The sequence below is a fragment of the Drosophila ananassae genome, chromosome 2R (genome assembly GCF_017639315.1).
Source record: "Drosophila ananassae strain 14024-0371.13 chromosome 2R, ASM1763931v2, whole genome shotgun sequence".
Lineage (NCBI taxonomy): Eukaryota > Metazoa > Arthropoda > Insecta > Diptera > Drosophilidae > Drosophila > Drosophila ananassae.
Window position 1 is genome coordinate 26,322,601 of NC_057928.1, and position 26,912 is coordinate 26,349,512.

General features: G+C 44.0%; 1 protein-coding gene across 6 annotated transcripts in view; it reads right to left on the minus strand.

Annotated features, from left to right (window-relative positions):
* Positions 1-2,179: 2,179 nt before the first annotated feature.
* LOC6507567 (titin) overlaps positions 2,180-26,912 on the minus strand; it is a 119,149-nt gene continuing 94,416 nt past the window's right edge. For 5 of the 6 annotated variants that reach the window (XM_044715015.1, XM_044715014.1, XM_044715016.1 and 2 more), the window contains 16 exons: positions 25,521-26,747; positions 25,089-25,307; positions 15,736-24,291; positions 10,025-14,854; positions 9,756-9,797; positions 9,440-9,691; positions 8,276-9,244; positions 6,525-8,192; positions 6,310-6,451; positions 4,482-5,497; positions 4,112-4,417; positions 3,969-3,995; positions 3,785-3,889; positions 3,531-3,725; positions 3,167-3,469; positions 2,180-3,103 (listed from right to left, as the gene is read on the minus strand). In XM_044715015.1, the coding sequence (XP_044570950.1) occupies positions 2,913-3,103; positions 3,167-3,469; positions 3,531-3,725; positions 3,785-3,889; positions 3,969-3,995; positions 4,112-4,417; positions 4,482-5,497; positions 6,310-6,451; positions 6,525-8,192; positions 8,276-9,244; positions 9,440-9,691; positions 9,756-9,797; positions 10,025-14,854; positions 15,736-24,291; positions 25,089-25,307; positions 25,521-26,747 (20,048 nt within the window). In that variant the 3' untranslated portion in view covers positions 2,180-2,912. The remainder of the gene's footprint in view (positions 3,104-3,166; positions 3,470-3,530; positions 3,726-3,784; positions 3,890-3,968; positions 3,996-4,111; positions 4,418-4,481; positions 5,498-6,309; positions 6,452-6,524; positions 8,193-8,275; positions 9,245-9,439; positions 9,692-9,755; positions 9,798-10,024; positions 14,855-15,735; positions 24,292-25,088; positions 25,308-25,520; positions 26,748-26,912) is intronic. The other variant, XM_032454440.1, reaches the window with a different exon arrangement.

Below are 26,912 nucleotides of genomic sequence, written 5' to 3' on the forward strand. Positions count from 1 at the left end.
CGGCATGCTCAAATCAAAGCTTTTTAAGCAATGACATCAGTCATAAAAATGAGATTCTCCTCCCGACACTTTTATTATTATTAAATTTGGAGTGAAAACGACTTTCTTGTTTCTTCTTGAAGCGCTCATCTCAGCTTAGCTCTCATCGTTATTATTTTGGGAAGTAATTAAGCAAACTTTCTACTGTCTTTTCTTCGGTCGTTGGAATTTGTTCTTGCTCCTAGACCATCACGTTTGACGAGCCTTGACAGGGACAACCAGAAAACGAATGAATTTTCTCCAGGATGGGGGATGGGGGAAAAACGAACAGAAAAGCAGAGAATAAAAGAAAACCTAACTTAAGAAACAGGCCTCAATTTTCTACGTGCACACCATAAAGTTGATGTGTAATTTGTTTTTATATGCATTCAACAGAACTTGCCAAATTCTATTACAAGTTTACAATTGTATTACGGCAGAGAGCTCTTCTCGTAGGGCTCGTCGTGCCTTCACCTAAATAAACCATAACTAATGGGGTCGCACGAGCAGAAGTATCTGGGAGAGCTCATACTGGTGGGTTGTGTGTAAGAATGTGAAAATGTTGCAAAATGCTTTAAAGCGTCGAAAGCAGCTTAGCAACTTCCAATGCTGCACAATAACAACAGCCAAGGAACTTGAGTGGGGGGCCAAAAGGAAAAAAGCAAACAAGCAAATGAAATTTCCGTTGGAGCACCCCAGTCCAGGGCCAGCCGAGAACCAGCTCGAGAACCAGAAGCAAAAGCAAAGCTTCTTCTCCATTTCGATCGTTTAGTGTATCAATAACTGAATAACAGGCTAAGAAGGTTTGGTTTGTTTGTGCTGCCAATCGAAGCCTGGGCGCTTTGTTTGCCCTTCTTTGTGCAATCTCAAGTGCCGGAAATACGTTCCAGCTTTATGGATACCCTGTCTGCGGGTGCCCCTTGAAGTTTCCGCGCACTCCGGTTCAAAATACTCTGTCTAGCCGCACCGAGAGTTACTAACACGCCAGTCGAGATAATATCTTTTGATTAGTGGCAACCGCAAAAACTTTAATTAAATTCGCACACAATTCTCTGCTGGAACTGAAAAGTTTATGCAGTATTTGCCATGTCACCGAATAAGTTTCCTTTCTTTCTCCCAGCCTGGACACATACGCATGTGAAGGCCAGGGCTGGGCTTAAGTTTTACAATTCGGGGCGGGGGAGAATAAAAACAAGAAAGGAAAGCTAACTTCGGGCGGAGCCGAAGTTGATATACCCTTGCAGTTCAGTCGCTGTCCGCTAGGTGGCGCCACGCATCTTATATTATTAGAGATAGAGAAAATCGTATATAGTCGGCCGATCCTTATGAAATTTGGCAAATCAGATCATTTTGTCCAAAATAGAATCTGTACCAAGTCCCATCTTTCTAACTTAAAAAACACCAAAGTTATGCCAATTCCGATCGTTCTATGACAGCTATAGGATATAGTCGGCCGATCCTTATGAAATTTTGTACATAAGATATTTTGGTCAAATATAACATGTGTAGAAACTCCCAACCCTCTAACTTAAAAAACACCAAAGTTATGGCATTTCCGATCAATCAGTTATATGGCAGCTATAGGATATAGTCGACCGATCCCGGCCGTTCCGACTTATATACTGCCTGCAAAGGAAAGAAGGATGTGTGCAAAGTTTCAACTCGATAGCTCTAAAACTGAGAGACTAGTTTGCGTAGAAACAGACAGACGGACAGACGGACAGACGGACATGCTCATATCGACTCAGGAGGTGATCCTGATCAAGAATATATATACTTTATAGGGTCGGAGATGTCTCCTTCACTGCGTTGCACACTTTTGACCAAAATTATAATACCCTCTGCAAGGGTATAAAAACCCAACTGTGAAAACTTTTCGCCCAAAAGTTATGCCGAGTTCGGGGGAGAAATCTAATGAATTAATTAGTTGATTTTTGCTAAAGCCAAAAGTTTCAGGCTTCCGCCAACCCAAAAAGCACTTGAAGCTGTATATTGTTGAAAACTTGATGCTTCAGTATGACGTTTTTTATTCTCCTCTGTTTAACTTTTGTTATCCGATATGTGAATATCGGCCTGAATAGCGCCTCGACCTCCAGCTCTTTAAGATTTAAGTATAACCTCCACTGGAGCAAAGGTCCACCTCCTAAAAAAACGCTATTGCTTAGTAATATTTTATTTATTTAATTGACTTTGGTAACTTTAAAGAGCCACACAAGTGTAACCTCTCACATTCCTATGCCATACATTTCCGGCAGAACGAATCCAGGACAAAGGCAAGGGCAGCCAGCGACTCGCAGCCCTCCCCAGAAATAACTCATATCGAATTGCACCATTTGTTGTTTTGTCTCCCTAGAGGATATTGAGCTACACTGGCGGGGATTGAGATGGAATTGGTTGTTCGGAGGTCTGCGGCTCGTTGGCCCCCCTTGCCCGATGCCAGTGGATCGCCTGCTTTATATTTTCTCGCTCGTTTGACGCTTTCGATTTTGATAGATTTATCACAGCTTACAAAAATAAGGCGCAAAGAAAAATACAATAATAAAAACAAAACAAACTTTATGCAAATGAAAAATCTAAATGATGGCCACTAATTGGACGGTGCAATGGACATCCTCATTCAGCCACGACCACGGGCCCGAGCATTAAGTTTTATCTTCGCTCGCAACCCTTTGACCGAGTCCCGTGGTCATCGCTGCCAATGGGGTGCTCTTCACATTGCAGCATCCTTACATCGTTAGTGTCTCTACTAAAGTACAAAAAGCTACGAAATGGAGGGTCTCTCCCCTTGGGGTCTTCCCCGCTTAATTTTTGGTATTTTTTATATAAAATATAATTGAAATATTCTTAATCTACGACTAAAGTGTTTCTTATTTCGTTGTCGTTACGTCTAACGACTATTTGGAGTTCTTCTTCTTTTTGCTCTTGGGAATCTCTGCGATCAGCCGGAAGAAGTACTCATCCCGCTGAAGCAGCCTGCCGCGGGCGTACGAGTGGATGTCTGCATCCATGTGGTGGTCCCGCAGCCATGAGGAGGTATTGCACGTGCTCATCTCCGTTCGCGGCTCGTCTGGCAGGCTCTCATGACCTGGGAAATAGGATAATAGGTGTTGGTTTCATGCAGTATAATATAGCGAAATAGGACTCTTACCCGCTGTCATGATCTTGTAGGGCTCCTCCGATTCCAGAGGCTCACTCAGACCAATCTCGTTCTTGGCAAATATGCGAATCATGTACTCGTGATTCTCCTGAAGGTCTCTTATCTGGAATTTCTGCACACCGGCTGGCACACGACCCACCTCAATCCACATGGTCTTCTTCATGTCCCGAATAGCAATGTGGTAGCCGAGCAGAGGCGCACCTCCATCTGACTCGGGTATACCCCATTCGAATATGTGGGCGTTGGCGGCAAGTACGCGCGCCTCGAGAGGAGCAGTGGGTGGCGACGGTACGGCTAAAGGAGGATCAAAACATTTTAAGAATTGCCATGGCTATCCTAGATGGGCAGAACTCACTAGCATGTGTCTTTAGCGATACACTCTCCGTGACGGCTGGTGCACCTAGTCCAGCCTCGTTCTCGGCAGCCACGCGGAACCAGTACTCGCACCTCTCCTTGAGGTTGTCGATCGTGTAGTGCAGCTGATGAGCATCCAGAGTGATGACCTTTGTCCAGGTGGTGGATGTTGATGAACGTTTCTCTACGCAGTATCCTGAAATAAGACGTAAATAATTAGTTCTTCTTTTAAGCTCTTACTGAGCTTTAAGTTACCAGTGATTTCGGAGCCACCATTGCGGGCGGGTACCTCCCAATCCAAAGTAACACTTCGGCTTGTGACATCCGGCGCCCTTAAGTTCTGAGGTGGCGAGGGAGGCGCTAAATTTTGAAGAAATGGAGGGCAATTAGAGTACCATATTTATTTAGTTTCAAAACTCCAAATGTTTCTTTGACATACCCAAATTCGTATTTTCGTTATCAGCAGCTGTTGTTGGGGTTAGCATTGGCAAAAGTAAGCATTAGTGGCGTTTTTTAGAAAAGCGTTGTGCAAATAAAAAATAAAAGCTTTTTTGGCAAACTGATAACGTATCGGGGACTTACTTATATTACGACCAACGACAATCTTTTCCGTGGTCTCGAACACCTCGCTGGTACCAGCCTCGTTTCTCGCATAGATGCGGAACAGATAGCCCTTGTTCTTTACCACCTTCTCCACGTGAATGTTGGTGACAGTGCCCAGGCTTGTGCCCACCTTTCGGAAGGTTGTCTCAGTCTCTTCCCTAATCTCCACAATATACTCTATGATCTTGGAACCGCCGTCGTTCTCCGATGGCTCCCAGGCCAGGTTGAAGGAGGTGTCGTTCATACCCGACACGGCCGTGGGACCACGAGGTGGCGATGGTTTTTCTATCGATAAAATTTAAATAAAAATGGTTGATATTTTTTGGGAATATTAACAAAGCAAACTCACCAAACTTCTTAGTTATTGTCACAGTCTCACTTTCTGTTGGGTCGGACTCGCCAATAGGATTGGTGGCCACTACGCGGAACATATATTGTGAATTCATGGATAGCTTTTGGACCGCATATGATTGAATGTCCTTGTCGAAGTCAGAGACTTTCATCCAGACATTGTTTTGAGTGTCGCACTTCTCCAGAGTATACTTGTTGATCTCCAGACCGCCATCGTCGATAGGCGGCGTCCACTCCAAGGTGATGGAGTCCTTCTTTACGTCCTTGATCTCCAGCGACTGCGGCCTGCTAGGCTTGTCGATCACCTGGACAGTGACCTCCACGGTTGTGAATCCGGATTCGTTGGTGGCTGTTACCTTATACTTTCCGGAGTGCTCGCGGGTGACCTTCTTTACAGTGTAGGTGGAGGTGGTTTCGGTTGTTTCGATAGTGACCGTTTTGGTGGTCTTCTGCTCGACCGTCTCTTTGTGCCAGGTCACAGTGGGCTGGGGATAGCCCCGGACCGTCGCTGGAATGGTAAGAGAGCTGCCCGTGCGCAGTTTCTGAGCCAGATACTTCTCCTCCACCTCAAGGGTGGGCTTCTGCTGCAGCTTCAGACGGCACGAGGTCTCAACAGAGCCCTTCTCGTTTGTAGCCACGCAGGTGTAGGTGGCTTCAGTCTCAATAGTTGTCTTTTCAATGATGTACTTGGCCACGCGGTTTTCGTAGCGCAAGCTGCTTGACTCAATGACCTTGCCGTTTCGCTTCCACGTTACCTTTGGCTCAGGAATACCGCCAAATACGCAGGATAGCGTAACCTCCTTGTCTAGTTCGCTTACCACATCTTGCAAGGGCTCGCGAACGCTCGGCGCCTCGGTTTCCACCTTGGGCACCAAACGGATGGGCGGCGAAATAGGTGACGGCGGCGAGGGTCCCACTTCGTTCACCGCTATCGATCTGAAGACATACTCGCTGTCTATTTTCAGCTTGCTGATGGTGTAAGTGGTGTCCTTAATCTTTCTAATTTCAGTCCATCTGAAAATTTTATTTACAACAATAATATTTTAGTTTTATTCAATCATGAGGGTTTGTTTGTTTTAACTTAAAGATGAGAAGTACAATATAAGCCTATCAATCTGCATCAACATCAACAAATATATTTTTTTTAAGAACTTTTGACCAATTTTCTGTTAGATCCTCTTAAAAAATGTTGAAGCATTCATGATGTGGTCAATATGGTCCCCAGCGATGGCTATATCTTACGCAAAAATCATCCGAATCTAAAGCGGAATACCTTAAACGATTTTTATATCGATTCTCTACCAATTTCCAATAAAACGTAAGAACAAAATTTTTTTTAGATTTTTCATCCTATTTTCAGGTCCCCTGCACAAATGTTTAAGAATTCGTGGGAGGCCCAATATGGCCCCCAGCGATGGCGATATCTTTGTCAAAAATCATCCGATTTTCAAACGGAATACCTTAAACGATTTCTATGTCGATTCTCTATCAATTTCCATCAAAACCTAAGAACAATATTTTTTTTAGATTTTGTCATCCAATTTTCTGGTGGATCCTTTTCAAAGAATGTATGGAAGGCCCAATATGGGCCCCCGCCATGGCTACAACTTTGGCAAAAATCATCCGATTCTTACGCGGAATACCTTAAACGGTTTCTGTATATTCTCGATCAACTTCCATCAAAACCTAAGAACAATATTTTTTTTTGAAATTTTCCATACAATTTTCTGGTGGATCCCCTTAACAATGTTTAAGAATGCGTGGGAGACCCAATATGGTCCCCCCAATGGCTATATCTTTGATAATTTTTTCTTGGCCATACTCACTTTTCTTCCTTAACGTCATGGTATTCCAGAATGTATTCAATAATTTCTGACTTGCCGTCGTCCTCTGGCGCCTTCCAATAGAGCGTAATAGAATCGTGCATCACCTCCAGGGGCTGGGGAGTGCCAGGGGCCGTAGGTTTGCCTAAAAGTAAGAGGGGATTGCCGTGATTGGGGTTGAAGTTCCGCCACAGTTGGCGTCCTTGCGAAGTACTTACGCATAATGACCAAGTGCAGACTGGCTTCCGCATCGCCGACTGGGTTGACAAGCTTGACGGTGTACTCGCCTTCGTCATCGTCCACGACCTTTTTGATGGTCAGTGTGGCGGATTGCTCATCGATGGTAGGTATGATTCGCTTTGACTTGGGTATGACAACCTTTTTGGTGGTCCAAACAGCCTCCGGGGTTGGCACGCCAGTATACTTAACAGTGAAAGTGGCATCGTCGTTCTCCTTAACCTTGATAGTTTGATCCTTGTCAGATGTAATGACGGGTGGCAGTTTGATCTCCTCGACGCACAGCTTAGAGCTGCTGGTGACATTTTCGGCCACGCAGCTGATCTCGCCAGCATCCTCATCAGTGGCATCGTGGATCACCAACCGGCGGACCGTGCCCTCGACGAAGACCTCGTGCTTCGGGTTGGGCTTAATGGGCTTGCCCTTCTTGCACCAGGTGACCTCCACATCAGGCTGCGACAGCTGGACAGTAAACTCGGCGTCGGTGCTCTTGGTGACCAGCGTGACGTCCGGCAGGCGGATTACAAAGTCAACTAAGGGCTCTTCGACCGTCAACTTAGCATTGGAGGTCTGATCTCCCACCCGGATGGAATACTCTCCCACATCCTCTGGCTTCGCCTTGACAATGCGAAGCGACTGCTTCTTGCCATCTATAGAGAGTTGTAGGCGGTCAGTAAAGGTGATCTCTTCGCCATTCTTGAACCATTTGACCAGAGCGTCGCCTTTGCTGAGTTCCACCGTGAAAACTGCGTTCTCGCCCTTGGTCACGGAAACATCCTTCAGAGGTTTCACAATCTCCGGTGGCAACTCGATCACAACCAGTTCGCAACTGCACTCCTGACCCTCGATCTTGCATGTATACTCGCCCTCGTCGTGAATGGTCGTGTTCCGAATGACCAATCGACGCGCCTTGCCGTCTTTAATGAACTCCACGCTCTTGTTCTCCTCCGTGATCTTCTCGCCGTCCTTGTACCACGTGACCTCGGTGCCCTCGGTAGTGAGCTCCACGTCCAGAATGGCCGTATCTTTTTCATTGACCTCATAATCCTCCAGCACCTTAATGAAGTCCGGCTTGCGCTGCAAAACCTCGACTGTGGACTGGGTCTCCTGCTTCTTCACCTTGCAAACATATGTGCCTGTGTCGCGCAGGTTGGTGTTTCTTATCACTAGCTTGTGGGTCTTGCCGTCCTCTACCACTACACGGTGGTCCATTCCGGTCAGCTCCTTGCCATTGAAGAACCATTTAGTGGAGACCACATGCGAGGTTTCGCACTCCAGGGTCAGCGACTGCACTTCTTCAATGGTGATAGTTTTCTTTAGCTTCTTGGTAAAAGTAACCTCGTCGACCTCGACAATCACACGGGCGCCGTGCGATGTCTTTCCAACTGGGTTACTGGCAATGCACTTGTAGTCGCCCGAGTCCGTTTCCGGATTAGCATTTTTGATAATGAGCTCAATGTTTTCACCATCGTAAACCTGCTGAATGCGCTCGCTGGGGAATAGTGGAGCATTGTTGAACAGCCATTGGACCTCAGGTACAGGGTTGCCGGAGACCTTTGCAGGCAGGCGGATTTCACCCTTTTGCGGTACGTTCTGCTCCTCAAAACGCTCTACGAATAGTGGAGGCTCAGCATTGCCGCTTGTGGCTTCTGAAAAGTGGAGAACGAACACATACCCGTTAGTGGTTCCTTAAAATGAGGGAGGACAAAAATACAATAAACACTAAACATACCTTCAATTGTCAGGTTAGCAGTGGTCTCCACACTACCCAAAGGATTAACAGCTTTCACAGTGTACTCTCCCTTCTCAGGCTTTTTGGGTGTAATTAAAGTCAAGGTGTGCAAATCCTTGTCGGACTTGGCGCCCTTAACTGGCTTGCCGTCCTTGTACCAGGTTACCTTGGGTGGAGGGTTACCCACAATCTGGGTGGATAGCACAACGCTTTCACCCTCGCGGATCACCATGTTTCGAAGGGGCTCCAGGATTTGAGGGGCTTCCTTGTCCGCAGTTCGAACCTTAAGGGTTATGGGCAGACGAGCCTCTCCTTCGCGATTTGTGGCAATTACCTCGTAAGTGCCCTCCTGGGACTTTTTCACCTTGGTGATGTGCACCACACTGCAATACATATGCATATCGGACTCAGTGACGATGCGCACATTCTTGATCTCCTCCTCGTCAATGTCCTCGCCATTAAAGGTCCAAACAATGTCCGGCTCGGGAACGGCAACCAGTCGGCACTCAAGAATGACGTTTGTGTTTTCGTCTACATACTGCGCCTTGGGCTTCTTTGAGAACGTGGGCGGGATGCCCTCCAGAATATCCGCCAGAGATGATTCTCGCGACATGCTTCGCCGGGAAAGGGCCGTGGCATCAGAGCCGTGATCCGACAACGGGCTTTCCACAATTAGCTCCGTAGTGCTTGAAGTGAAACCGGCGGCATTCTTGGCCACGCACGTAAACTGACCTGCATCCTCGGGGAATACTTCGCGAATTATCAATGTAGCCACGTTATCGTCATCGTAGAATATCTGGAAGTCCTGCGAAGGTTTTATGATTGCCGTTTCACGGAACCAGGCAATCTGTGGTCGTGGATTGCCCTCGACCTTGCACTCGAACTGAACCGTGTAGCCATCAGGAGTATGAATCGGCTGCAGTTTCTCAATGAACCGTGGAGCGATGGGCTTGTCATCTGGTCCGGGACCTTAACAGTTTACAAATACGACAAATAAATAGAGTGTTAATAACCAAACGAGGACGACCGACATAAAGTAGCTTATAATACAAACAGAAAGATTAAGTTTATTGAACTTGTATGCCGTTCACGTCTACATTCTTATTAAATAATATTCAATTAATGTAATGACAAATGCAAAACCATTTATGCTTTGTTACTTACGTTCAAACACTGGCAGCTTGTCGATCTTTTCGTGCAGCTTGTTCTGGACATACTGAGCATATTCCTCGGGTTCCATTAGATACTGCGCAGGGACCCATCCTTCCTCTTCGGTGATGCTCTTCTTGACAAACCACCACTCTGAGCTGTGGCGTCCGATAACCGTTACCTTCTCGCCCTCCACCAGGTTAATAGCCTCGTCGCTATCGGCAATGTAGTTGCAGATGGAATACATAACATTAATGTTATCTGATTCTGAAAGCAGGACACATACATTAGCCAAAATGAGACAAAATTGGATTTAAATGTGAAAACCTACCTTCGAAGTCCATTTCCCGAGTAATATTCAGCGAAGCTCCATCTGAGCAAAAAGGGGTATAAATTAATATTTTATTGTGAACAATTTTTAAAGCTTTTAGTTTTCATAAAAAAATTATTCAAGGGTTATTCGTTAGCAACTGACATTTAGTTTTGGGTAATTTTACCTTGCTACGCGGGATATCATATAAGCTTTGTGTATTATTTGCAAATATAAAGCAGTTTGATATATACATGTTATACCAGTCATGGTCCTATAACTGAGCTTACCTTCGTTGAAGAGTTGTTGAACAACTTTACGCTTCTTTTTGAATGTGAGGGAGTCTTCGTCGTAGGTCACCGAGTCTCGTTTTGGCTGACGAATTCCAATAAGAAACTGTTCCTCGTCTTCGTCGTAAACGGAATAGCTCGGCTTGCTGGGCTGCTTCTTGGGTTTTAGCTTAAAGTCTACCTCGTCTGGTGGCAGCTCTTCTACAAAGTACTCCTCGGGTTCCTCCACTTCATCGATGGTGTCATCATCGCCGTGAATTTCTTCAATTATCGGAGCTTCGCCATCGTCGTAGTCCTGCATAATCTTGACCTTGGCTTCGTCGGCAGCCTCTGAGTATGTCTTTACGATTGGTTTTTTAAGCTTAACCTTTCCAGACATGGACACTTCCTCTTCGGCGTAGGAGTCAAGAGCAATGTTGAACTCTTGGTCGACATCCTCCTTAGTCTTAGTAGATTTTGCACGGAAAGTGACGTTCTCAACGTCGGCGTATTCGGGAATGTCTACCTGCTTGCGGCGCTTAAGTTTCTTCACCGTGTAGGCCTCTTCGTCCTCCTCGGTAATCTGCAAAGGCTTCGCCTTGGGGCGGGCGCTAGCGACAAACTCCTCTATGTCCTCGCCCTCTTCGTATTCTTCCTCCAGGCGTTTGATGGAAAGCTCTGCTGCAGCTTCGTCGAGGGTAGTGGGCTTAACTGGTCGTTTCTTTAGCACTGTGGCGGCCTCATCGACACCCTCGTTTATGACGTGGGGCTTCTTGAAGGAGACACTGAATTCAGTTTCCTCAAGATCCTCCACAGATGGCTCGAAAGGCTTCTTAGGTTTCTTGCGAACAATCACAGCTTCCTCCACAATTTCTTCCTCCTCAATTTCAACTGGTACTTCCTCCACAATAGTTTGTTTCAGTTGCAACTCATCGGCAGCCTCTTCGACGGGCTTTTGCGGCTTTTTCTTTTTCTTTAGCTGCACCGTTTGGTCGGAAGTTTCTTCTGTTACCTTCTTTTCCTTTGGCAAGGACACATCTACCGAGAACTCTTCTTCGTGGACTTCCTTTGGTGTTTTGGGCTTCAATGTAACTTCAGCTACCACCTCGTCTTCTGTAGGCTTTGGCTTCGGCTTCAAAGTTACTTCAACTTCCGGTTCTTCAACCACCACTGGTTTTTCTTGAGGCTTCTTTTTCGGCAAGCTCACCTGCTCCTCTTCTGGCACTTCTTCGATTTCCTCTACGATTTCCTGTACCTCTACTTCCACAGGAACTTCCTCTGTTATCGTTACTTTGAGCTCGGCTGCTGCTTCCTCTTCTTTTACAGGCTTCTTCGGTTTCTTTGTGATTTTCGCCCCTTCAGACACTTCTTCTACTGGCTGCTTTGGCTTAACCACGAACTCGGCTTCTGGTTCTTCCACAACCTCTGGCACTGCAGCCTTCTTTTTCTTCTTTTGAATAGTCACCTGTTCTTCTGGCAACTCTTCGACTGTTGGTTGCGTTTCAGGGGCTTCTTCAATAACTTCGATTTCCTCAATCTCTTGAACTAGTTCTTGAGCTGGTGCCTGTTCTTCTATAATAGTTATCTTGAGATCTGCAGCTTCCTCCTCCGTCGGCACTTCTGGGACAATAGTGATGCTGGAAACAGCTTCTACTTCATCGACCGGCTTTGGAGTAGTGACAGTTACTTGTGCCTCGGGTTCTTCCGTAACCTCTGGTTTTGGCTTCTTTTTGCGGATAACCTTAACCTCTTCTTCAATGACCTCCTCAACCACCTCGCGTGGTGTTTCCTCAATCACCTTGACTTTGTGTTCGTCGTAGACTACAGGTTGTGGTTCTTCTACTATTGGCTCAGATACCACCGGCTCTTCTTGGGCAATAACTTCAGCGGGTTTCTCAACCTGCGTCTCCTTAATTCCGATTAGGTACGTTTTTTCTTCTGCCACTGGAACCTCTTGCTTCACCTCCTCTACGATTTCCTCTTCGAGCTCGACCTCTTCAATGACCGGCACCTCCTGTGGAATCTCCTCAGTTATTTGTATTTTTAGCTCGTCCGCTTCCACATCTTTCACCTTCTTTTTAGGCTTTTTGGTCTTGATTTGAGCTTCTTCGGTAACTTCTTCTACAGGTTTCTTCTCCTTGAGGATGATTTCGGTGGCTGGCTCGTCCGCAAAAGTCACTGATGGCTTGCGTTTCTTAACCGTAAACTGGGCTTCACTTGGCTCTTCTGGCTTAGGCTCAGTTTCCGATACCTTAATTGTAAACTCTTGTGGCTTCTCTTCCAGAACTTCTTCCGGTTTCTCAGCCAGCTTGACCTCGGGAACTTCCGCTACAACTTCCTCCGGAACTTCGGGTGCTTCGCTCTCTACAATCTTGATTTCGAGTTGAGCTTCATCTTCAGTCTTCTTTGGTTTCTTTGTTTTCTTCTGTTTGATTTCAGTTTCGACTGTGATGTCTTCCGCAATAGTAGGCTCTGTTAACACAAACTCAGCTTCAACAGGCTCTTCCTTTACTTTTGGTTTGCGTTTGAATACCACCTCCTGCGGAGATTCCTCTTCAGGCTGTTCTTCTACGGCAGTCACTTTCTCAGCTTCAAATTCTTTAAGCGTGATTTCGTATGCATCCAATGGTTGGACAACCTCTTCTTGGGGAGCCTCTGGAGCCTTTTCTTCGGGAATTTCCTCAACTATTGGAGTTGGTTTCTCCTCGACTGCCTCAGTTTCGGTTACGCTAAACTCATATGATTTCGGTGGCGTTGGCTTTTCCTTTTCTTGAGGCTTTTCAACCACTTGCACTTCTTCCTGGACGGGTTGTGCCTTTTCTTCTTCATCGACTACAACAATCTTATCCTCCTTGACCTCCTTATGTGGCTTCTTTTTAGATTTTTCTTTTACTGTGATTTCCTGTTCTACTGGCTCTTCGGGAGTAGGCTTAGAAATCTTAAGCTCTACAGCGTATTCTTCTGGCTTCTCCTCAGGCTTCGGCTCCGGTACGGTTATCTCAGCCGTAACCTCCTCCGGCTGCGGCTGTTCTTCCTTAGGCTCCTGAAGGGTAACCTCGTATTCTTCTGGCTGCTGGGGCTTGGGCTTCTTCTTGCGAGTCACCACCCTTTCTTCTATAACTTCTTCGGTAGTTTCTTCTCTCGCGTCGAAATCAATGACTCTGACTTGATGCTCCTTTGGTGCCTCCTCAGGCTCCAGTACGGTAGTTGTAATCTTATACTCCACAGGAACCTCTTCGGGCACTTCCTCAGGCTGAGGAATTTCTTCGGTAACTGTTACTTCAGATACAGGGATCTCTTTGGGCTTTTTCTGCTTTATCTTTACTTCCTTTGGTTGCTCATCTTCGACAAGCTGCTCAATTGGAGCTTCCTCTTCCTTTACTGTTACCTCGAATCCTTCTGGCTTCTGCTCCGGAACATCATCCTCTGGCTGCAACACCTTTTTTGCCTTAGGCTTCTTTGGCTTCTTGCCCTCGTCGTCAGACTTAACTTCAGCTGTTTTAGGTTGGGGTTCCTCTTCCTTGGGCTTTACAATAGCCTCCTCGGTTGGCAATTCAGGCTGACTTGTTTTCGGGACTGGTTTTAATTTAATTTCGGAGTCAGTCTCTTCTGGAGCCTTTGTTTCTGGCTTACGGAACTTTATTTCCTGTTCGGGCACTTCTTCTTCAGGCTTTGGAACTCCAGGAACGATCTCCGAAATTATAGTTTCGGGCTCGGGTTGGGATTTGTCTTTGGGCTTGTATTTTGTTTTGGAAGGTTTCTTTGGCTTTTCTGGCTTCTCGGGACGGTCAATGGGCTCCAATTCCTCAGGCTCGTATTCGGGTCGTTCAAACTCAGTAGGTTCGAATGGCTCGACTTTGAATTCTCCCTCTTTAGGCTGCTTTGGTTGTTCTTCGACAACCACTACCTCCTTCGGCTTGGCCTTGACCTCCACCTCTTCCTCAACTTCCTGGGGCTTTTGAGGAATCTTTTTGAGAGTGACGTTCTCGGGCGCCTCCTCCTCCAGTGGCTTTTTCTTACCCTTGCCCAGCTTCAGCTTCACCTCCTCCTGCTTCTCCTCGGGCTTGGGAGCCTTCTCTGGCTTCTTATAGGGCGCCTTTTCCTCCGGTTCCTCTTCGCTACTAACATATTTCTCGTATTTTTCTAGCTCCACCTTTTCGCGGTCGTCCTTGATCTTCTTAATTTTCTTGGACTTGTGAGGCTTGAATTTAAGAGCCTCCTCCGCCTCCTCGATATTACGGGATAGTTCGCCATTATCTTTAACGGCACCAATGTTGCTAAGTATTGGAATGAGCGGAGCTGGGGGATATTCAACTATGACCATTCGCGTCTTGAGTCTAAACTTAGGTAATTGAACAGACTGTTCTTCTGCAGGCTTCTCCTTTCGTTTTCCGGGCTTAAGTTTGACTGATTTGGGAACCTCCGCGGCTTCCACAATTTTAACCTTTGTCGGCTTTTGTTCCTTGCGTTCTATTTTCTGTGGCTCGAGGCTGGCGAACTCGGGTTTCAATTTTTTGGGAAGATCGAAATCAAGTTTCTCGTATTTCTCCAATTCAGTCTTCTCTATTTCCTGTTCCAAAAGCTTTTTGATAATTTCATCATGATCATCGGTCTTTTTCTTGACCACCTTCTTCTTTTTGGATTTTGGCTTGGTTGTTTCCTCAGTGGTTTCCACTGCGATGGGCTGCTCTTCTTCCTCCTCAACTTCCTCCACAATCGGCTGGGACTCCTCGACCTCGGCTTCTTCATCGATAACTCGAACTTCCAAAACCTTCTCGGGTTGCTCCTCCTCTACTGGCTCCTCGTGTATGATATTTATTTGATAGTCTTTGTGTACCTCTGGAACTTCACCTGTTACAAAAGATGAGTTTAAATTTATATAAAAAACTTTCTTGGGACGTGGATTAAAGTCCTACATGAATACATTCATTGGCCTTGTGAATTTATCGTCGAATTGGTATATTCATAATTCTATGACGTGGTCCACGCAGTTTCAACTACGCACGTACCGTAGTACTGTGTAAAAGACAAGTGCTTCCCAAAAGAATGAATTCATGCAGGACACTGCTTTGGTCATCCCGGAGACACTGATTTGCCCTGCAACGTAGGCAAATCGTTGAGCTGGACAATAGACATAATTGTAGGCTATATAGACAGCAATTGAAGGAAAAGATCAAAAACTACCAAATGTTATCGGAAAAGTTTAGTAGAACTGTAACATTTAGTTGTTCATATGGCTTAGCCCATTAAAAGTGTTAATCGTAGTATTTGGTGAGGTATAAATTGAAAATATTATTATTAACGTATGTACTAATGGCACATAAACATTTTAGTAATTATAAACAGTTAAAATATTGGGTATTTCGGTGGAATAGGCGAATAGAGGAAAGCTTAGAATGTAATTTATTGGATTAAATTATTAGGTGCGGCTGTTTATTAGAACGTAATACATGCAAGGGAATTATATGGGAATTACTATGTTAAAAGGTTTATAGAACGGGAAGGAAATTAGGTCCACTGAAAAATAGGCGAAAAACTGTGGCCCATAGTCAACGGCGAGAGAATAAAACATTTGGGAGATAATTTGGGAGGAATATGCGCAAAACTTGAACATCCATATGGATTTCAAAAGAAAAACGAAAAGAAAGGCGAAAGACACAGGAACGGAGCAAAAGGTGCTGCATGGGCGGCGGAAAATTGTAGGCTCCAAAAACTCGCATCTATGAACTTACTTGTTTCAACGCTTTTTTGTGTGTCTGGCTTTGTTTTCTTATGTTTAACTGTTTTCTGAATTGTATCTTTAGTGTCATCTTGAGTAGGTTTCTCATCTTGTGCGCTTGGTGTAATTTGTGCAGTGGCTGTGTCCTCGGGCTGTGCAACTTGTGGTGTGATTTCTGTTGTGTCAGTGGTATCTACAGGGGTTTCAGTTTCTACGTCCGGTACTGGTTCGTCTGTCACTACGGTCTTGCGTTTTGGTGCCTTTTCTTTTTTGGGCTTTGCTGATTTGGTTTCAGTTGGTGTTTGGTCAGATTCTTCCGGTTGAATGTCAACCGGAAGCGTTTCCTCTGGAGTAACTAATTCAGTTTTCTCTGGCATGTCAACCTTCTCATACTTTTCGAGCTCCACCTTAGGAATTTCTTCTTCGATCAGCCGTTTTACATAATCGTCCAACTCGTCCTTTTTAACCTTCTTTACTGTTTTCTTTGGCTTCGGCTTAGAAGGTTTCTCTTCGGTTTGCTCTGCTTCGTCGGTCGGCTGCAAGGGAGCAGCTTCCGGTGCCTCATCAACTATGACCACGACTGAATCATTGTCCTCGTCTTCAATGGTTGTGATATTGAAGGTAGTTTCCTCCTTAGGGCTCTTTTTCTTCACCACCCGTTTGGTAGTCTTCTCCAGAACTGGCTTGCCTTCATCCGTTATAACTTCTTGGACTGTAACTTCTGCTGGCTGCACTTCAGTCACCTCAACTGGAACTACGGGAGGAACCGGAGCTTCTTGCTCGACTACCTTAATCTCCGCCAATTGCTCTGGAACAGGAGACTCTTCCTTCGACACTTCCTTGGGCCTGGTCTTCTTGTCCTTCCTTGGCTTTTCGGAAGGAGCGTCTTCCTTCACTGATATCGGTTTTTCCGATGTTTTGTCTTTAACCGACGCCTCGAACTCTATTTTCTCGTACTTTTCAAGCTCGGTCTTGGGAGTCTCCATATCAATGAGTTTCTGGATATAATCGTGGATATCGTCCTTCTTAACCTTCTTCGTTTTCTTCTTCGGCTCCTTGGGCTTGTCCTCTTCTTCGACGGGTGTCGGCTCGTATTCCACAATGGTAATTTCTGCTTCAGGCTGGTCGTCCCTAACGACTTCAATTATTTCTATTTCACCCTCTCCCTCGGGGCGCTTTAGCTTTCGCTTGGTGGTAATCTGCTTGTGAGTTTTACCAGCTTCGTCAGTGGCTTCCTGGACATCAGTTGTGGTTTCAATAATCTCAACCGTGAAAGGCTTGTCTTCTTCTGGTTGCCAAACACTCTCCTTAACGGAAATTTCATATTGGTCTTCGGTTGGTTCTTCCTTATTTTGCTTAACTTTCCTCGGAGACGTCTTACTCAGAGGCTCGATGGTTGATCCTTCTTCCTCTTGGACAGAAACAGTGAATTCTGGGACTTCTTGCTCTTGAACATCAGATTCTTTAACATCAACCCGGAGTGGCTCTTCAGCAGTTTCTTCTGCTGGTTGATCCTCGGAAACTGAAACTTTAGTCTTGGGTTTTTTCTTCTTTTCCGGTTTCTTTACCTCCTCAACCTGGGCAACTTCATGTTCAGGTTCATCTAAACTTGGAGTGGATTCCACCACGCCTATAACATCGTCAATAGTTGCGTTGTTTTCTGGAATACTTTCAACCATAGAAACTTCATCATCAATTGGTTTTTCTGCTTCCAGAGATGGTTGTTTCTCGGCTATGGGTTTCTTCTTCGGGGTCTTCGGTTTCGGTTTGCTGGGCGATTCCTCGGTAACATCCACTAAGTCCTCAGTTTCGGTTGGTTTGGGCGCCTCCTCATCAATAACGGCCTTGATAAACTCCTCAACGTCGTCCTTCTTGACCTTTTTGGTGCGTTTTTGCTTCGGTACGGGAGTTTCCTGACCGTCGGCGGGTACCGTCGGGACTGTGGTTATAACTGTGACTTCAGATTCGTTTGTATCCTTATCAGTTATCTCGACAATGTCGTGAACTACTTCTTCAGGACCAATTTTTTGCTTTATCTTTTTAGTCTTTATAACCTTCTCTTTAACCTTGCCATCTTCGTCTGGAACCTGTTTAGTTTCAACGAATTCCTCGAGAACAACTATTTCGAATGGCTTCTCTTCGGGAGATTTAGGAATAAATTCCTTTACGGTGAACTTTAGAGTTGGCTCATCTGTCTCCACTGGAGAGGGTTGGGTAATCTCCTGAACGACCTTTTCTTCCGTGGTTTCGTCAGTCGGTTCTTTTGGTTTTTCTTCGGAAACCTTAACCTTCTTAACGGGCTTCTTTTTAATTTTAACTGGCTCATCTAAGTCGATCTTTTCATACTTTTCTAGTTCTGTCTTTGGTATATCCTGTTCAATCAGCTTCTGAATGTAGTCGTGGAGATCGTCCTTTGCTACCTTTTTAGATTTTCGCACCTTCTTTGGTTTGTCTTCCACTGGAACTTCTGCGTCAACAGTATCGGGCTCTTCAGTGGTTATAATGACTTCATACTGAGGGCTATCTCCAGTATTGGTTTCCACAATTTCGATGATTTGCTCTTTAGGGCCAAACTGCTTCTTGATTTTACGTTTTGTTACAGTTTGCTTTATAACTTCTCCCTTATCATCAATAACTTCATCCTCCTTGGCCTCGGTTTCAAGTTCTTGAACTTCGAAAATAGGCTCTTGTGGTTGCTGGTCGTCTTCAGATTCGGTCACGATTGTCTTGAATTCTGTCTCTAAATCTTTCTCCAAATTCTCTTCAGACACTGCCTTCACAAGATACTCCTGGACTTCTTCATCGATAGGTTGCTTTTCAGGCTTCGGCTTGGTGGTCTTTTTAGTCTTTGGCCGTTGCTTCTCTTCAGTAACTGTTTCCTCGTGAACTCCTATTGTGTAGTCTGCGATTTCTTCTTGATTCTCTGGCACAGTTTCCACAGGCTTTTCTTCAAGTTCCTTTTCGGTTTCGGGAGACTTGGCATCAGATTCCTCTTTTTCAGTAATTTTGTATTTCTTTGGAGATTTCTGAGATTTCTTTTTGGTATCTTCCTTAACTTCTTCAACTTCACTTTCAACTGTTTCGAAGGGAAGTGGCTGTACAAACTCCTCAATAACGTTAATGACGTACTCCTCAACATCCTCCTTCGTTAGGAGCTTTGGTTCCTTAATGACCTGCTTTTTGGGCTTGGGTTTTTCCTCAACGACTTCCACATCATCGCTGGTCAACTCTACAACATTAACTTCGGCAGTTGGCTGGTCTGCAGTAGTAGTTTCCGTGATTTCAAAGACATATTCCTTGGAACCCTTTCTACGAGAGACCTTTCGTTTCTTAATAGTAACGTCCTTTGTAGTTCCTTCTTCCGTGGGTTGCTGAACCACTTCAACCGTTTGTTCAATTTCTTCCAGTGGAGCTGGCACCTCGGTTACTTTTTTCTTTTTGGCTGGCTTTTCCTTTTTGATGGGCTTCTTTTCCTCTTCTGGAGTGTCATCAATACGCTGTGGAGCTTCGATGAATTCATCAGAGACGTTTACCAAGTATTTTGAGGAGTCTTCTGGCTTCTCCGGAATCTCTAGCTTCTCATCAGGTAACACTTCTGGCGATTGGACTTCCTCTGGTATTTCTTCGTCATCTTCAACATTAAATTCATGAACGGTGACTGGTAGTCCGTCGACATCTTGGGTTTCCATTTTCTTGTGAGTTTTAACCTTTAGTTTGGGCTTCTTGGGTTTAGCATCCAATTCAGTTGGCTCATATTGTTCAAGCGGAGTTTTTGTAATTTCCTGTTCGATAAGTTCTTGTATATATTTGTCCAAATCGTCCTTAACCGGTTTCTTCTTCTTCACCTTCTGAATAACCTTAACTGGCTGCTCCTCTGAAACTTGGGGAGAACCGTCAGATGGTAATTCAGTCTTAGTGACTTCAATGACAGCGTCTGGTTTGTTTTCCTGATAAGTCTCCGTAATTTCAATGAGGTACTCCTTGGGTCCTTCCTTCTTCTTGAGTTTCTTAATTGTTTTAACTTGCTTGACTTCCTCTCCTTGCTCATCGACAATGTTCTCGATAACAGTTTCTGGGGCCATCTCTTCAATGACAATTTTCTCCTCAGAGGGTTTCATTGGTGCCTTTTTAGGCTTGGAGATCTTTTCTTTGATTGGAGTTTCCTCTGCAGCAGCAAGAGTAGGCTCCTCCTCTGCATACAACGGTTGGGGCTCAGAAAATTCGTCGAGAACATTTACTATATACTCTTGCACATCTTCAGGTTTCAGCTTCTTAGGTTTTCTAATCGGTTTCTTTTCCTTGGGTTGAACAATTTCTTCCTGAGGCTGGTCTTCAATCTCGACAATTGTCACTTCGGCCAAGGGTTCGTCGTTAGTCTTTGTCTCAGTGATTTCAAAGATCTGTTCGATGGGACCTTGTTTTCGGGCAATCTTTTTCTTCTTAACTTCAACCTTTTTAGTTGTGCCCGCTTCGTCAGTAACCTTAACTGTTTCAACAGTCTCTGCAATATCTTCAATGACTGGTTGCTCAGCCTCGTCCGAGCTTTCGGGCTTGCGGAACTCCTCCAGAACGTTGATTACGTAGCTATCAACTTCTTCAGGGCTGAGTGATACGGGCTTCTTAACTAGTTTCTTTGGCTTGGTCTTGGGAACGTCTTCCTTTGGAATTTCCTCAGTTATCTCGACAATCGTCACCTCAGCCAAAGGCTCGTCACTTGATTTAGTTTCAGTAATCTCGAACACCTGTTCTTTAGGACCCTGCTTTCTGGAAACCCTTCTCTTCTTAACTTCCACTTGCTTCGGTACGCCATCCTCTTCCACCACTGTTATTGTTTCGAGCGATTCTTCAACGTCCTCCAAAATAGGTTGTGGCTGCTCTTCTTCGACTACCTTTGCTTTGAAAGATTTCTTTGACTTTGGTTTAGGTTTCAGTTCCACAACTGTTACTGGTTGGTCTTCGGGACTCTCCGCTATGACTTCACTATCGAATTGCTCCACTTCGGCTTCAAAAGGCTCTACATCCTCTTGATCTATTTGGAATTCTTTAATAGTTACCTCATGAACAGTAGTGGGAACGCCGTCGACGATTTCGGTGATTTTTTTGTGGTGTTTCTTTACTTTCTTTGGTTTTACCGTCTTTGATAAAGACTCCGAAATTGTGGGTTCGTGTTCCTTGAAATCGGGTTCCGAAATTTCTTGTTCAATCAGTTCGTAAATAAAATTATCCAAGCTATCCTCTTTTGGTTTTTTCTTCTTTACGACCCTAACTTTGTGATCGTCTAGGACCTCGGAGTCTTCGGTCGGAGTTATTTCGGTAGTCTGAATTACTATATCTGCTTCAGGTTTATTTTCTTCATATGTTTCAACTACTTCAATTAGGTATTCTCTTGGACCTTCCTTCTTTTTTATCTTGCGCTTCGAAGTAATACGTTCGACTTCTTTTCCATCCTCATTAGTTATTTTTTCTGTTGTTGATTCGGGCTCTAGTTCCTCAATGCGAATCGTATATTCCGAGATGGGTTCTGGCGAGGAATCCTTTTTGGGTTTCTTCACCGTCTTCTTTTTGGGCTTGGGTAAAGTATCCTCTACTTCTACGGCATATTGATCTGCGAGTGGGGTCTCCTCTGACTCAGGAGCAGAAGTAACGAGCTCGTATTCTGCAGAATCTTGAGGTGGTTGAGAAGTTTCAGACTCCAATATTTTAACCTTCTTTTGTTTTTCAGATTTCTTCTTCTTGGGTTTTGTCTCTTTTACCTCTTCCTCAGGATGTTCTTCCTCAGGCAAGGTTTCGTGCGCTTTTTCCTCTTCAACAACCGTAGTTACGAAAGAAAGAATGTCCTCATCCAATGTGCCCCCTTCGTTGGGAACCGGGAACAGCTCTTCAGATATTTTGGCTATGGCTTCTTGAGAAGCTTCCTCTACAACGTTGACAATATACTCCTTGAGCTTATCCCGTTTAATCTTCCGGACCGTTTTTTTCGGTGTGTCCGGCTTAGTCAATGCAGGCCCATCAGTAGCATCTTCTGTTATTTCGGTCATTATAACTATAACCTTTGCCTCTTCAGGGCTATCTTCTGTGGCTTCGGTGTCAATTATTTCGATTTCGTACTGTTTCGAACCCTTTCTGGTTTTAACCTTGCGTTTTTTAGTTTTTTCGATGACCTTGGTCTCAGCTGTTTCTTTGACTGAAGGAACAGTCTCAATGTCTTCCTCCACCACTACTATAGGCAAAGCTTCGCCTAAGTCCGCAATAATTTCATCCAAAGCCGGAACAGATTCTTTTCGTGGTTTTTCCTCCTCTTCGACGGGAATTCGTTCAGAGTCTATCTTTTTAATGGTAAACTCGTCGAATTGTGGAACACTCTCGGTTTCAATACTATCGGCTTCCTGAACAATTTTCTTAGACTTCGGCTTCTTAGCTTTCGGTTTCTCAATTGGCTCATGTTCTGTGACTCCAACCTGGAGGGTTTCGCCTTCTTCAATGATTTTTTCTTCGGTTTTTGGCTTTTTCTTCTTTGGTTTCTTTGGTTTGCCGTCAACATCGATTTTCTCATATTTTTCCAATTCTGTTACCGGAATTTCAGCATTTATAAGTTGCTGTATGTAGGCGTCGAGCTCGTCCTTCGTCATCTTCTTGGTTTTCTTCTTCGGCTTATCGATGCGCTGGGTGGTGGCACCTTCTTCTTTTGGAGCTTCACTAGAAGTCACAGTTATTTCGTACAAAGGCTGATCTCCCGCTGTGGGAACAGTTTCAACAATTTCCAAAATTTCCACCTCACCTCCCTTTTCATGTCGAATTCGGCGCTTTTTGGGCTTGATATCCTTTTCCTCCTCATCAGAATTAAGTTCTGGCTGTAATTCAGTTAACTTGACCTCGTAGAAATCGGTCATGCTAGTCTCGTAGAACTTTTGTTCTGGTTCTTCCTTTATTTCCGCAATAAAATCATCTAGCTGCTTCTTGGACATTCGTTTGACCTTTTTCTTTAATATTTTTGGTTCTTTATTGTCTTCTGGAACAATTTCCGAACTGGTGACGGTTACCTCGAAGGTTTGCTCATCGGCATCTTCAGGAGAGACTTCTACTATTTCAATGATATTTTCCTCCTGTTCAGTCTTAACTTTGAGCTTACGTTTTTTCTTAAGAGCCTTTACTGGTTTTTCGGCGGTTGGACTGGACTTGTCTTCGATATCTTCTGGCTCCAATTCAACCACTTCGCACTTGTAATATGGTTTAAGGTTAACCTGTTCTTTTTCATCTTCAGGTTTCTTCCCTTGGCGCTTGTGTAGTTTTAGGTTATCGTCGGGGGTTTCCTGCAATTCCTTGGGCTTTCCGGGAGTTATATTGTACAGATTTTTCTCTGGCGTCGGAGTAGGTTTCTTCTTTTTCTTGAGTTTTGTCTTTCCTTGAACGGTAGTTTCTTCGCCCGATGATATGTTTGACTCTTCTTGAACATCTGACGCAGGTTCTTCCATGTCCTTTAGTTCAGTGGGTTCGAAGCTAATAGAACTGTCCGACTTTTCGGACTTTTTAGGTTTCTTTTTCTTAGGTGTTTCCTCCTCCTTGATCTTAGCCGGAGCTTCCGTCACATCCTCCTCAGTGGCATCTAGCTTGACTGGCTTTAAGTGGACTTCTTCAATGGTTTCCACGTTCTGTGGAATCTTTCCCTTGCCCAACTTAAGTTTTTTAGTTTCTTCGGTGATCTCTTCTTTGTTTTTCTTGCCGCGTTTATACTTTGGTTTTGGTTGCTCCTCATCAGAAGGTTGCGATTTCTCAGAGTCCAATATCTCGAGGTCGACTTCTTCTAACTCTGCCTTTTCGGGTTTGGTATGTTTAAACTTCTTGGGACGGAATTTCAAAACCTTATCAGCTTCTTCAATATTGCGCGATAGTTCTCCATTATCCTGAACTGTTTCCAAATCGGTTACGACGTACGGGAAACAGTATGGAGCATAGGGTATGAACCTAATCCAACTTTTCAGTTTTTTATTTTTGAACGAAGCTTCATTCTTCTTCTTTTTCTCCTCTGCCGGTCGCTGTTTGGGAGCCTTTAGCTTGAGCATTTGTGGGAATTCGGCCACCGAACTGATTTCAACCATTTTGGGTTTTCTAAATTCAACCTTTTCGATTTTCATAGGAGTTAGTTTCACGGGAGCCGGTACTTTGAAAGAGGAATCCCGACGGGCCCTTTGAGGATGCTCCATATCCGTTCGTTTGTACTCTTGGAGAACAGTTTTCGGAATTTCCTGGTGTATGAGGAACTGGATATAGTCGTCCATTTCGTCTCGTTTCGACTTAACTGGTTTCTTTTTAGGTTTCGGTTTTTCTTTCTTTTCAACTGAAGCCTCCTCGGCCTTACCCTCGATTTTCTTTGGCTTTAGCTTTTTCTTAACAGTCTTGTCCGTCGGTTGCCCTGTACTGCCCTGATCGTCCAAAAGAGTCTCGTCAACCTCCTCTATGGCAGTTTCTAGTGTCGGTTTCTGGTTGGGTTCTGTGGGTTTAACCTGTGTTTCTGTGGCGTCTGCACTGGCCTCTTCTGGTTCAGTTATAGTGTACTCTTTGCTGTATTGGTCTGTTTGAGAGAGAATTATGTGTTTTGTGTTAGCAGTTAACTGGTTTTTACACTTATATTTGCATTTTATATAATGCTTTAGAACATCCAAAATTTGTACTTCACAGTTTGTGGGCACAATCTTTGGAGTTTAAGTCATTCGCTTGCAAATGAGGTTTCGACATGATTTGTTTGTGGGTCGTACGTATAAGGTTTTTATGTAAATTTTCGATTTTGAGTCCCACTTATGTTGGTATGTGTTGGATTAGTTTGTTAGTATATAATGTATACTCTTTCCACAAACAAATTTTGATCGTTTATGAGTTTTATGGAATGAATAATACAAGATGAGATTCAATAGTGAATGACTTTAATATGTGGATATATTGGATGTGTGTGTATAGGATACGTATGTATAATATTTACACCTCCATAGAGGCTATTGTAATTTTAGCGAAATTCGTGCAAAAAGGATCGCTCATCTATGTAGTATGCTTGAAATCTGATTTAAAATTTGTAGTACATGTTTTCCTCTAAATTTGGTTAGGACTTTATTTGATTTGGATTTATTATTAATATAATAATGTTTAGAATACTAAACATAAGACCCTAAGAAGTCTCTTGAAAGATCAATTTTTGACCATGTATCCATGTAATTGAACATTAAAATACTATATGAATGGTCAGAATGAAGAAAAGAAATAAAAAGTTGTAGCCCCAAACCTGAATTTTTTTACCAACATTACGGGACTATTTTATACGCGATTTATGAAACAACTTATTCGTATTGTTAAGTTTTTGTATTAAGGGAAAATCACCTGTTGGCTCGCTGACTTCGGTTATCTCAAGGTGTGCTTGTGTAGTGTCTTCTGGAATGGGTTCAGTATCACTGAGTACTTCCTCAACAATGACGCCTTCTTCCTGAGAAACTCGCTTGTTTTCGGTTTGTATGATGGTTTCTCCATCTTCGTTTTGTACAGACTTGAATGTTGTGATGTAAGTTTGATGTTCCGGCTCTGAGTGTTTAGGTTTCTCCACTGAATTGTCATAGTGTTGAGTATTGGATTGTGGAATGATCAAGAGAAGATGTTATTAGCGGAAAAATAAAAAATAAAGTAAAGGCCTCATGGCAATCTGATTATAAAATATTGTAAATTCAAAAAAAATGTTAAGAAGAAAGCTGGAGTAATTGAGTTTAATAGTTGTTTGTGTAAAATGTATGGAAATAGTGTACTGTTTGGTGTTCTTACCCTTCTGCTTCGGGGACTTTTGTTTGCGTTTGGAAACCTTTTCGTCTTCTAGTTTGCTAATATCGATAATATCAGCAATGTTTTCGTCGCTCACTACACGTATCAACGAGTAGGGCTCTTTGCCTTCTTCCTCCACGGTCTGAATTTGGAAGTATTCTTCATCTTCGGGACCTTGCTTTTTGAAGGTTCTAGTTTTAGTTGTCTTTTTCTTGGGCTTCTTGTCCTGGTCCAGCTCTTCTGTGAATACAGTTTCTTCGGGAAGTTCGTCAATCGGAATAGGCGTTATAGAGATCTCGTCTGCAGGTACAACCTCCACCTGCACTGTGGTGAGGGGTTCCTTGTCGTCCTCCTCAATTATTTGAACTGTGGTTACTTCGTCTAGCTTGTCGTCTAGGTTCTTTTTAAAGGCCCTGGACCTAACAGTCTTCTTCTTTTTCGTTCCATCAGGAGAAATAATTTCGAATTCCGTCACTTGTTCAGGCAGCTCAACTGAGTTGCTTTCATCTATCTTTGAATCAGTGGCGGGCTGTTCCTTAATGGATACGGAGTAAATAGGTTCAGAATCGGGCTGTTCAATAATTCCGATTTCGGTAATTTCTTCGTTATTGTCAAGGATTGGCTTCTTAATGACACGCTTTTTGGTTTTAACCACCTTTGGCTTACCAGCATCGTCAACCACTTCAGTTTCGACTACTTCCTCTGGCAAAACTACTACTTCGGTAACCTTCTCTTCTGGAAGGTCTGGGAATGGCACCTTAAAGTTCTCGACAGTTACCTTAGTCTGCGGTTCTTTTTCATACTCTTCTATTGTCTGAACTTTAGTGACTTCCATATCTTGGCCCTTTATCTTTTTTATAATTCGAGTTTTGATTACGGTTTTAGTGGGAGTACCATCTTCTTTTTCAGAAAGTATAACCGACTTTCGCTCGGGCAACTCCACCACAGTTACTTCATCCTCGGGTTTCTGCACAATAACTCTTTTCTTGAGCTTGACTTTCTCGGCATTGGGAGCTTTAATTTCCGATTCTTCGATCGTTACTGTTGTTTCCGGCTCTTTGTCGTCCTCCTCAACAGTTTCGATTTTAGTTACTTCTTCCTTATCGCCCTTAACCTTCTTGATGACACGTGTGCGAATCTTCTTTTTCTTTGGTGTCCCGTCTTCCGTGATGGTTTCAACAACGCGAACGTCCTCTGGCAGTTCCTCGACCTCAAAACTTTCGTCCTCACCTGTTGCAAAAGATGTGTTATGTTGTAAGTATGGAGTGTATTTAATGTGTATAACCCGAGGACAGTGCATTTCTTTGGCAAAGCAAAAAACTCGATAAACAGAACAGAAGACATATGTAATTTAAAATGTAAAACTACAATAGACCACTATAAAGGGCAACAAAC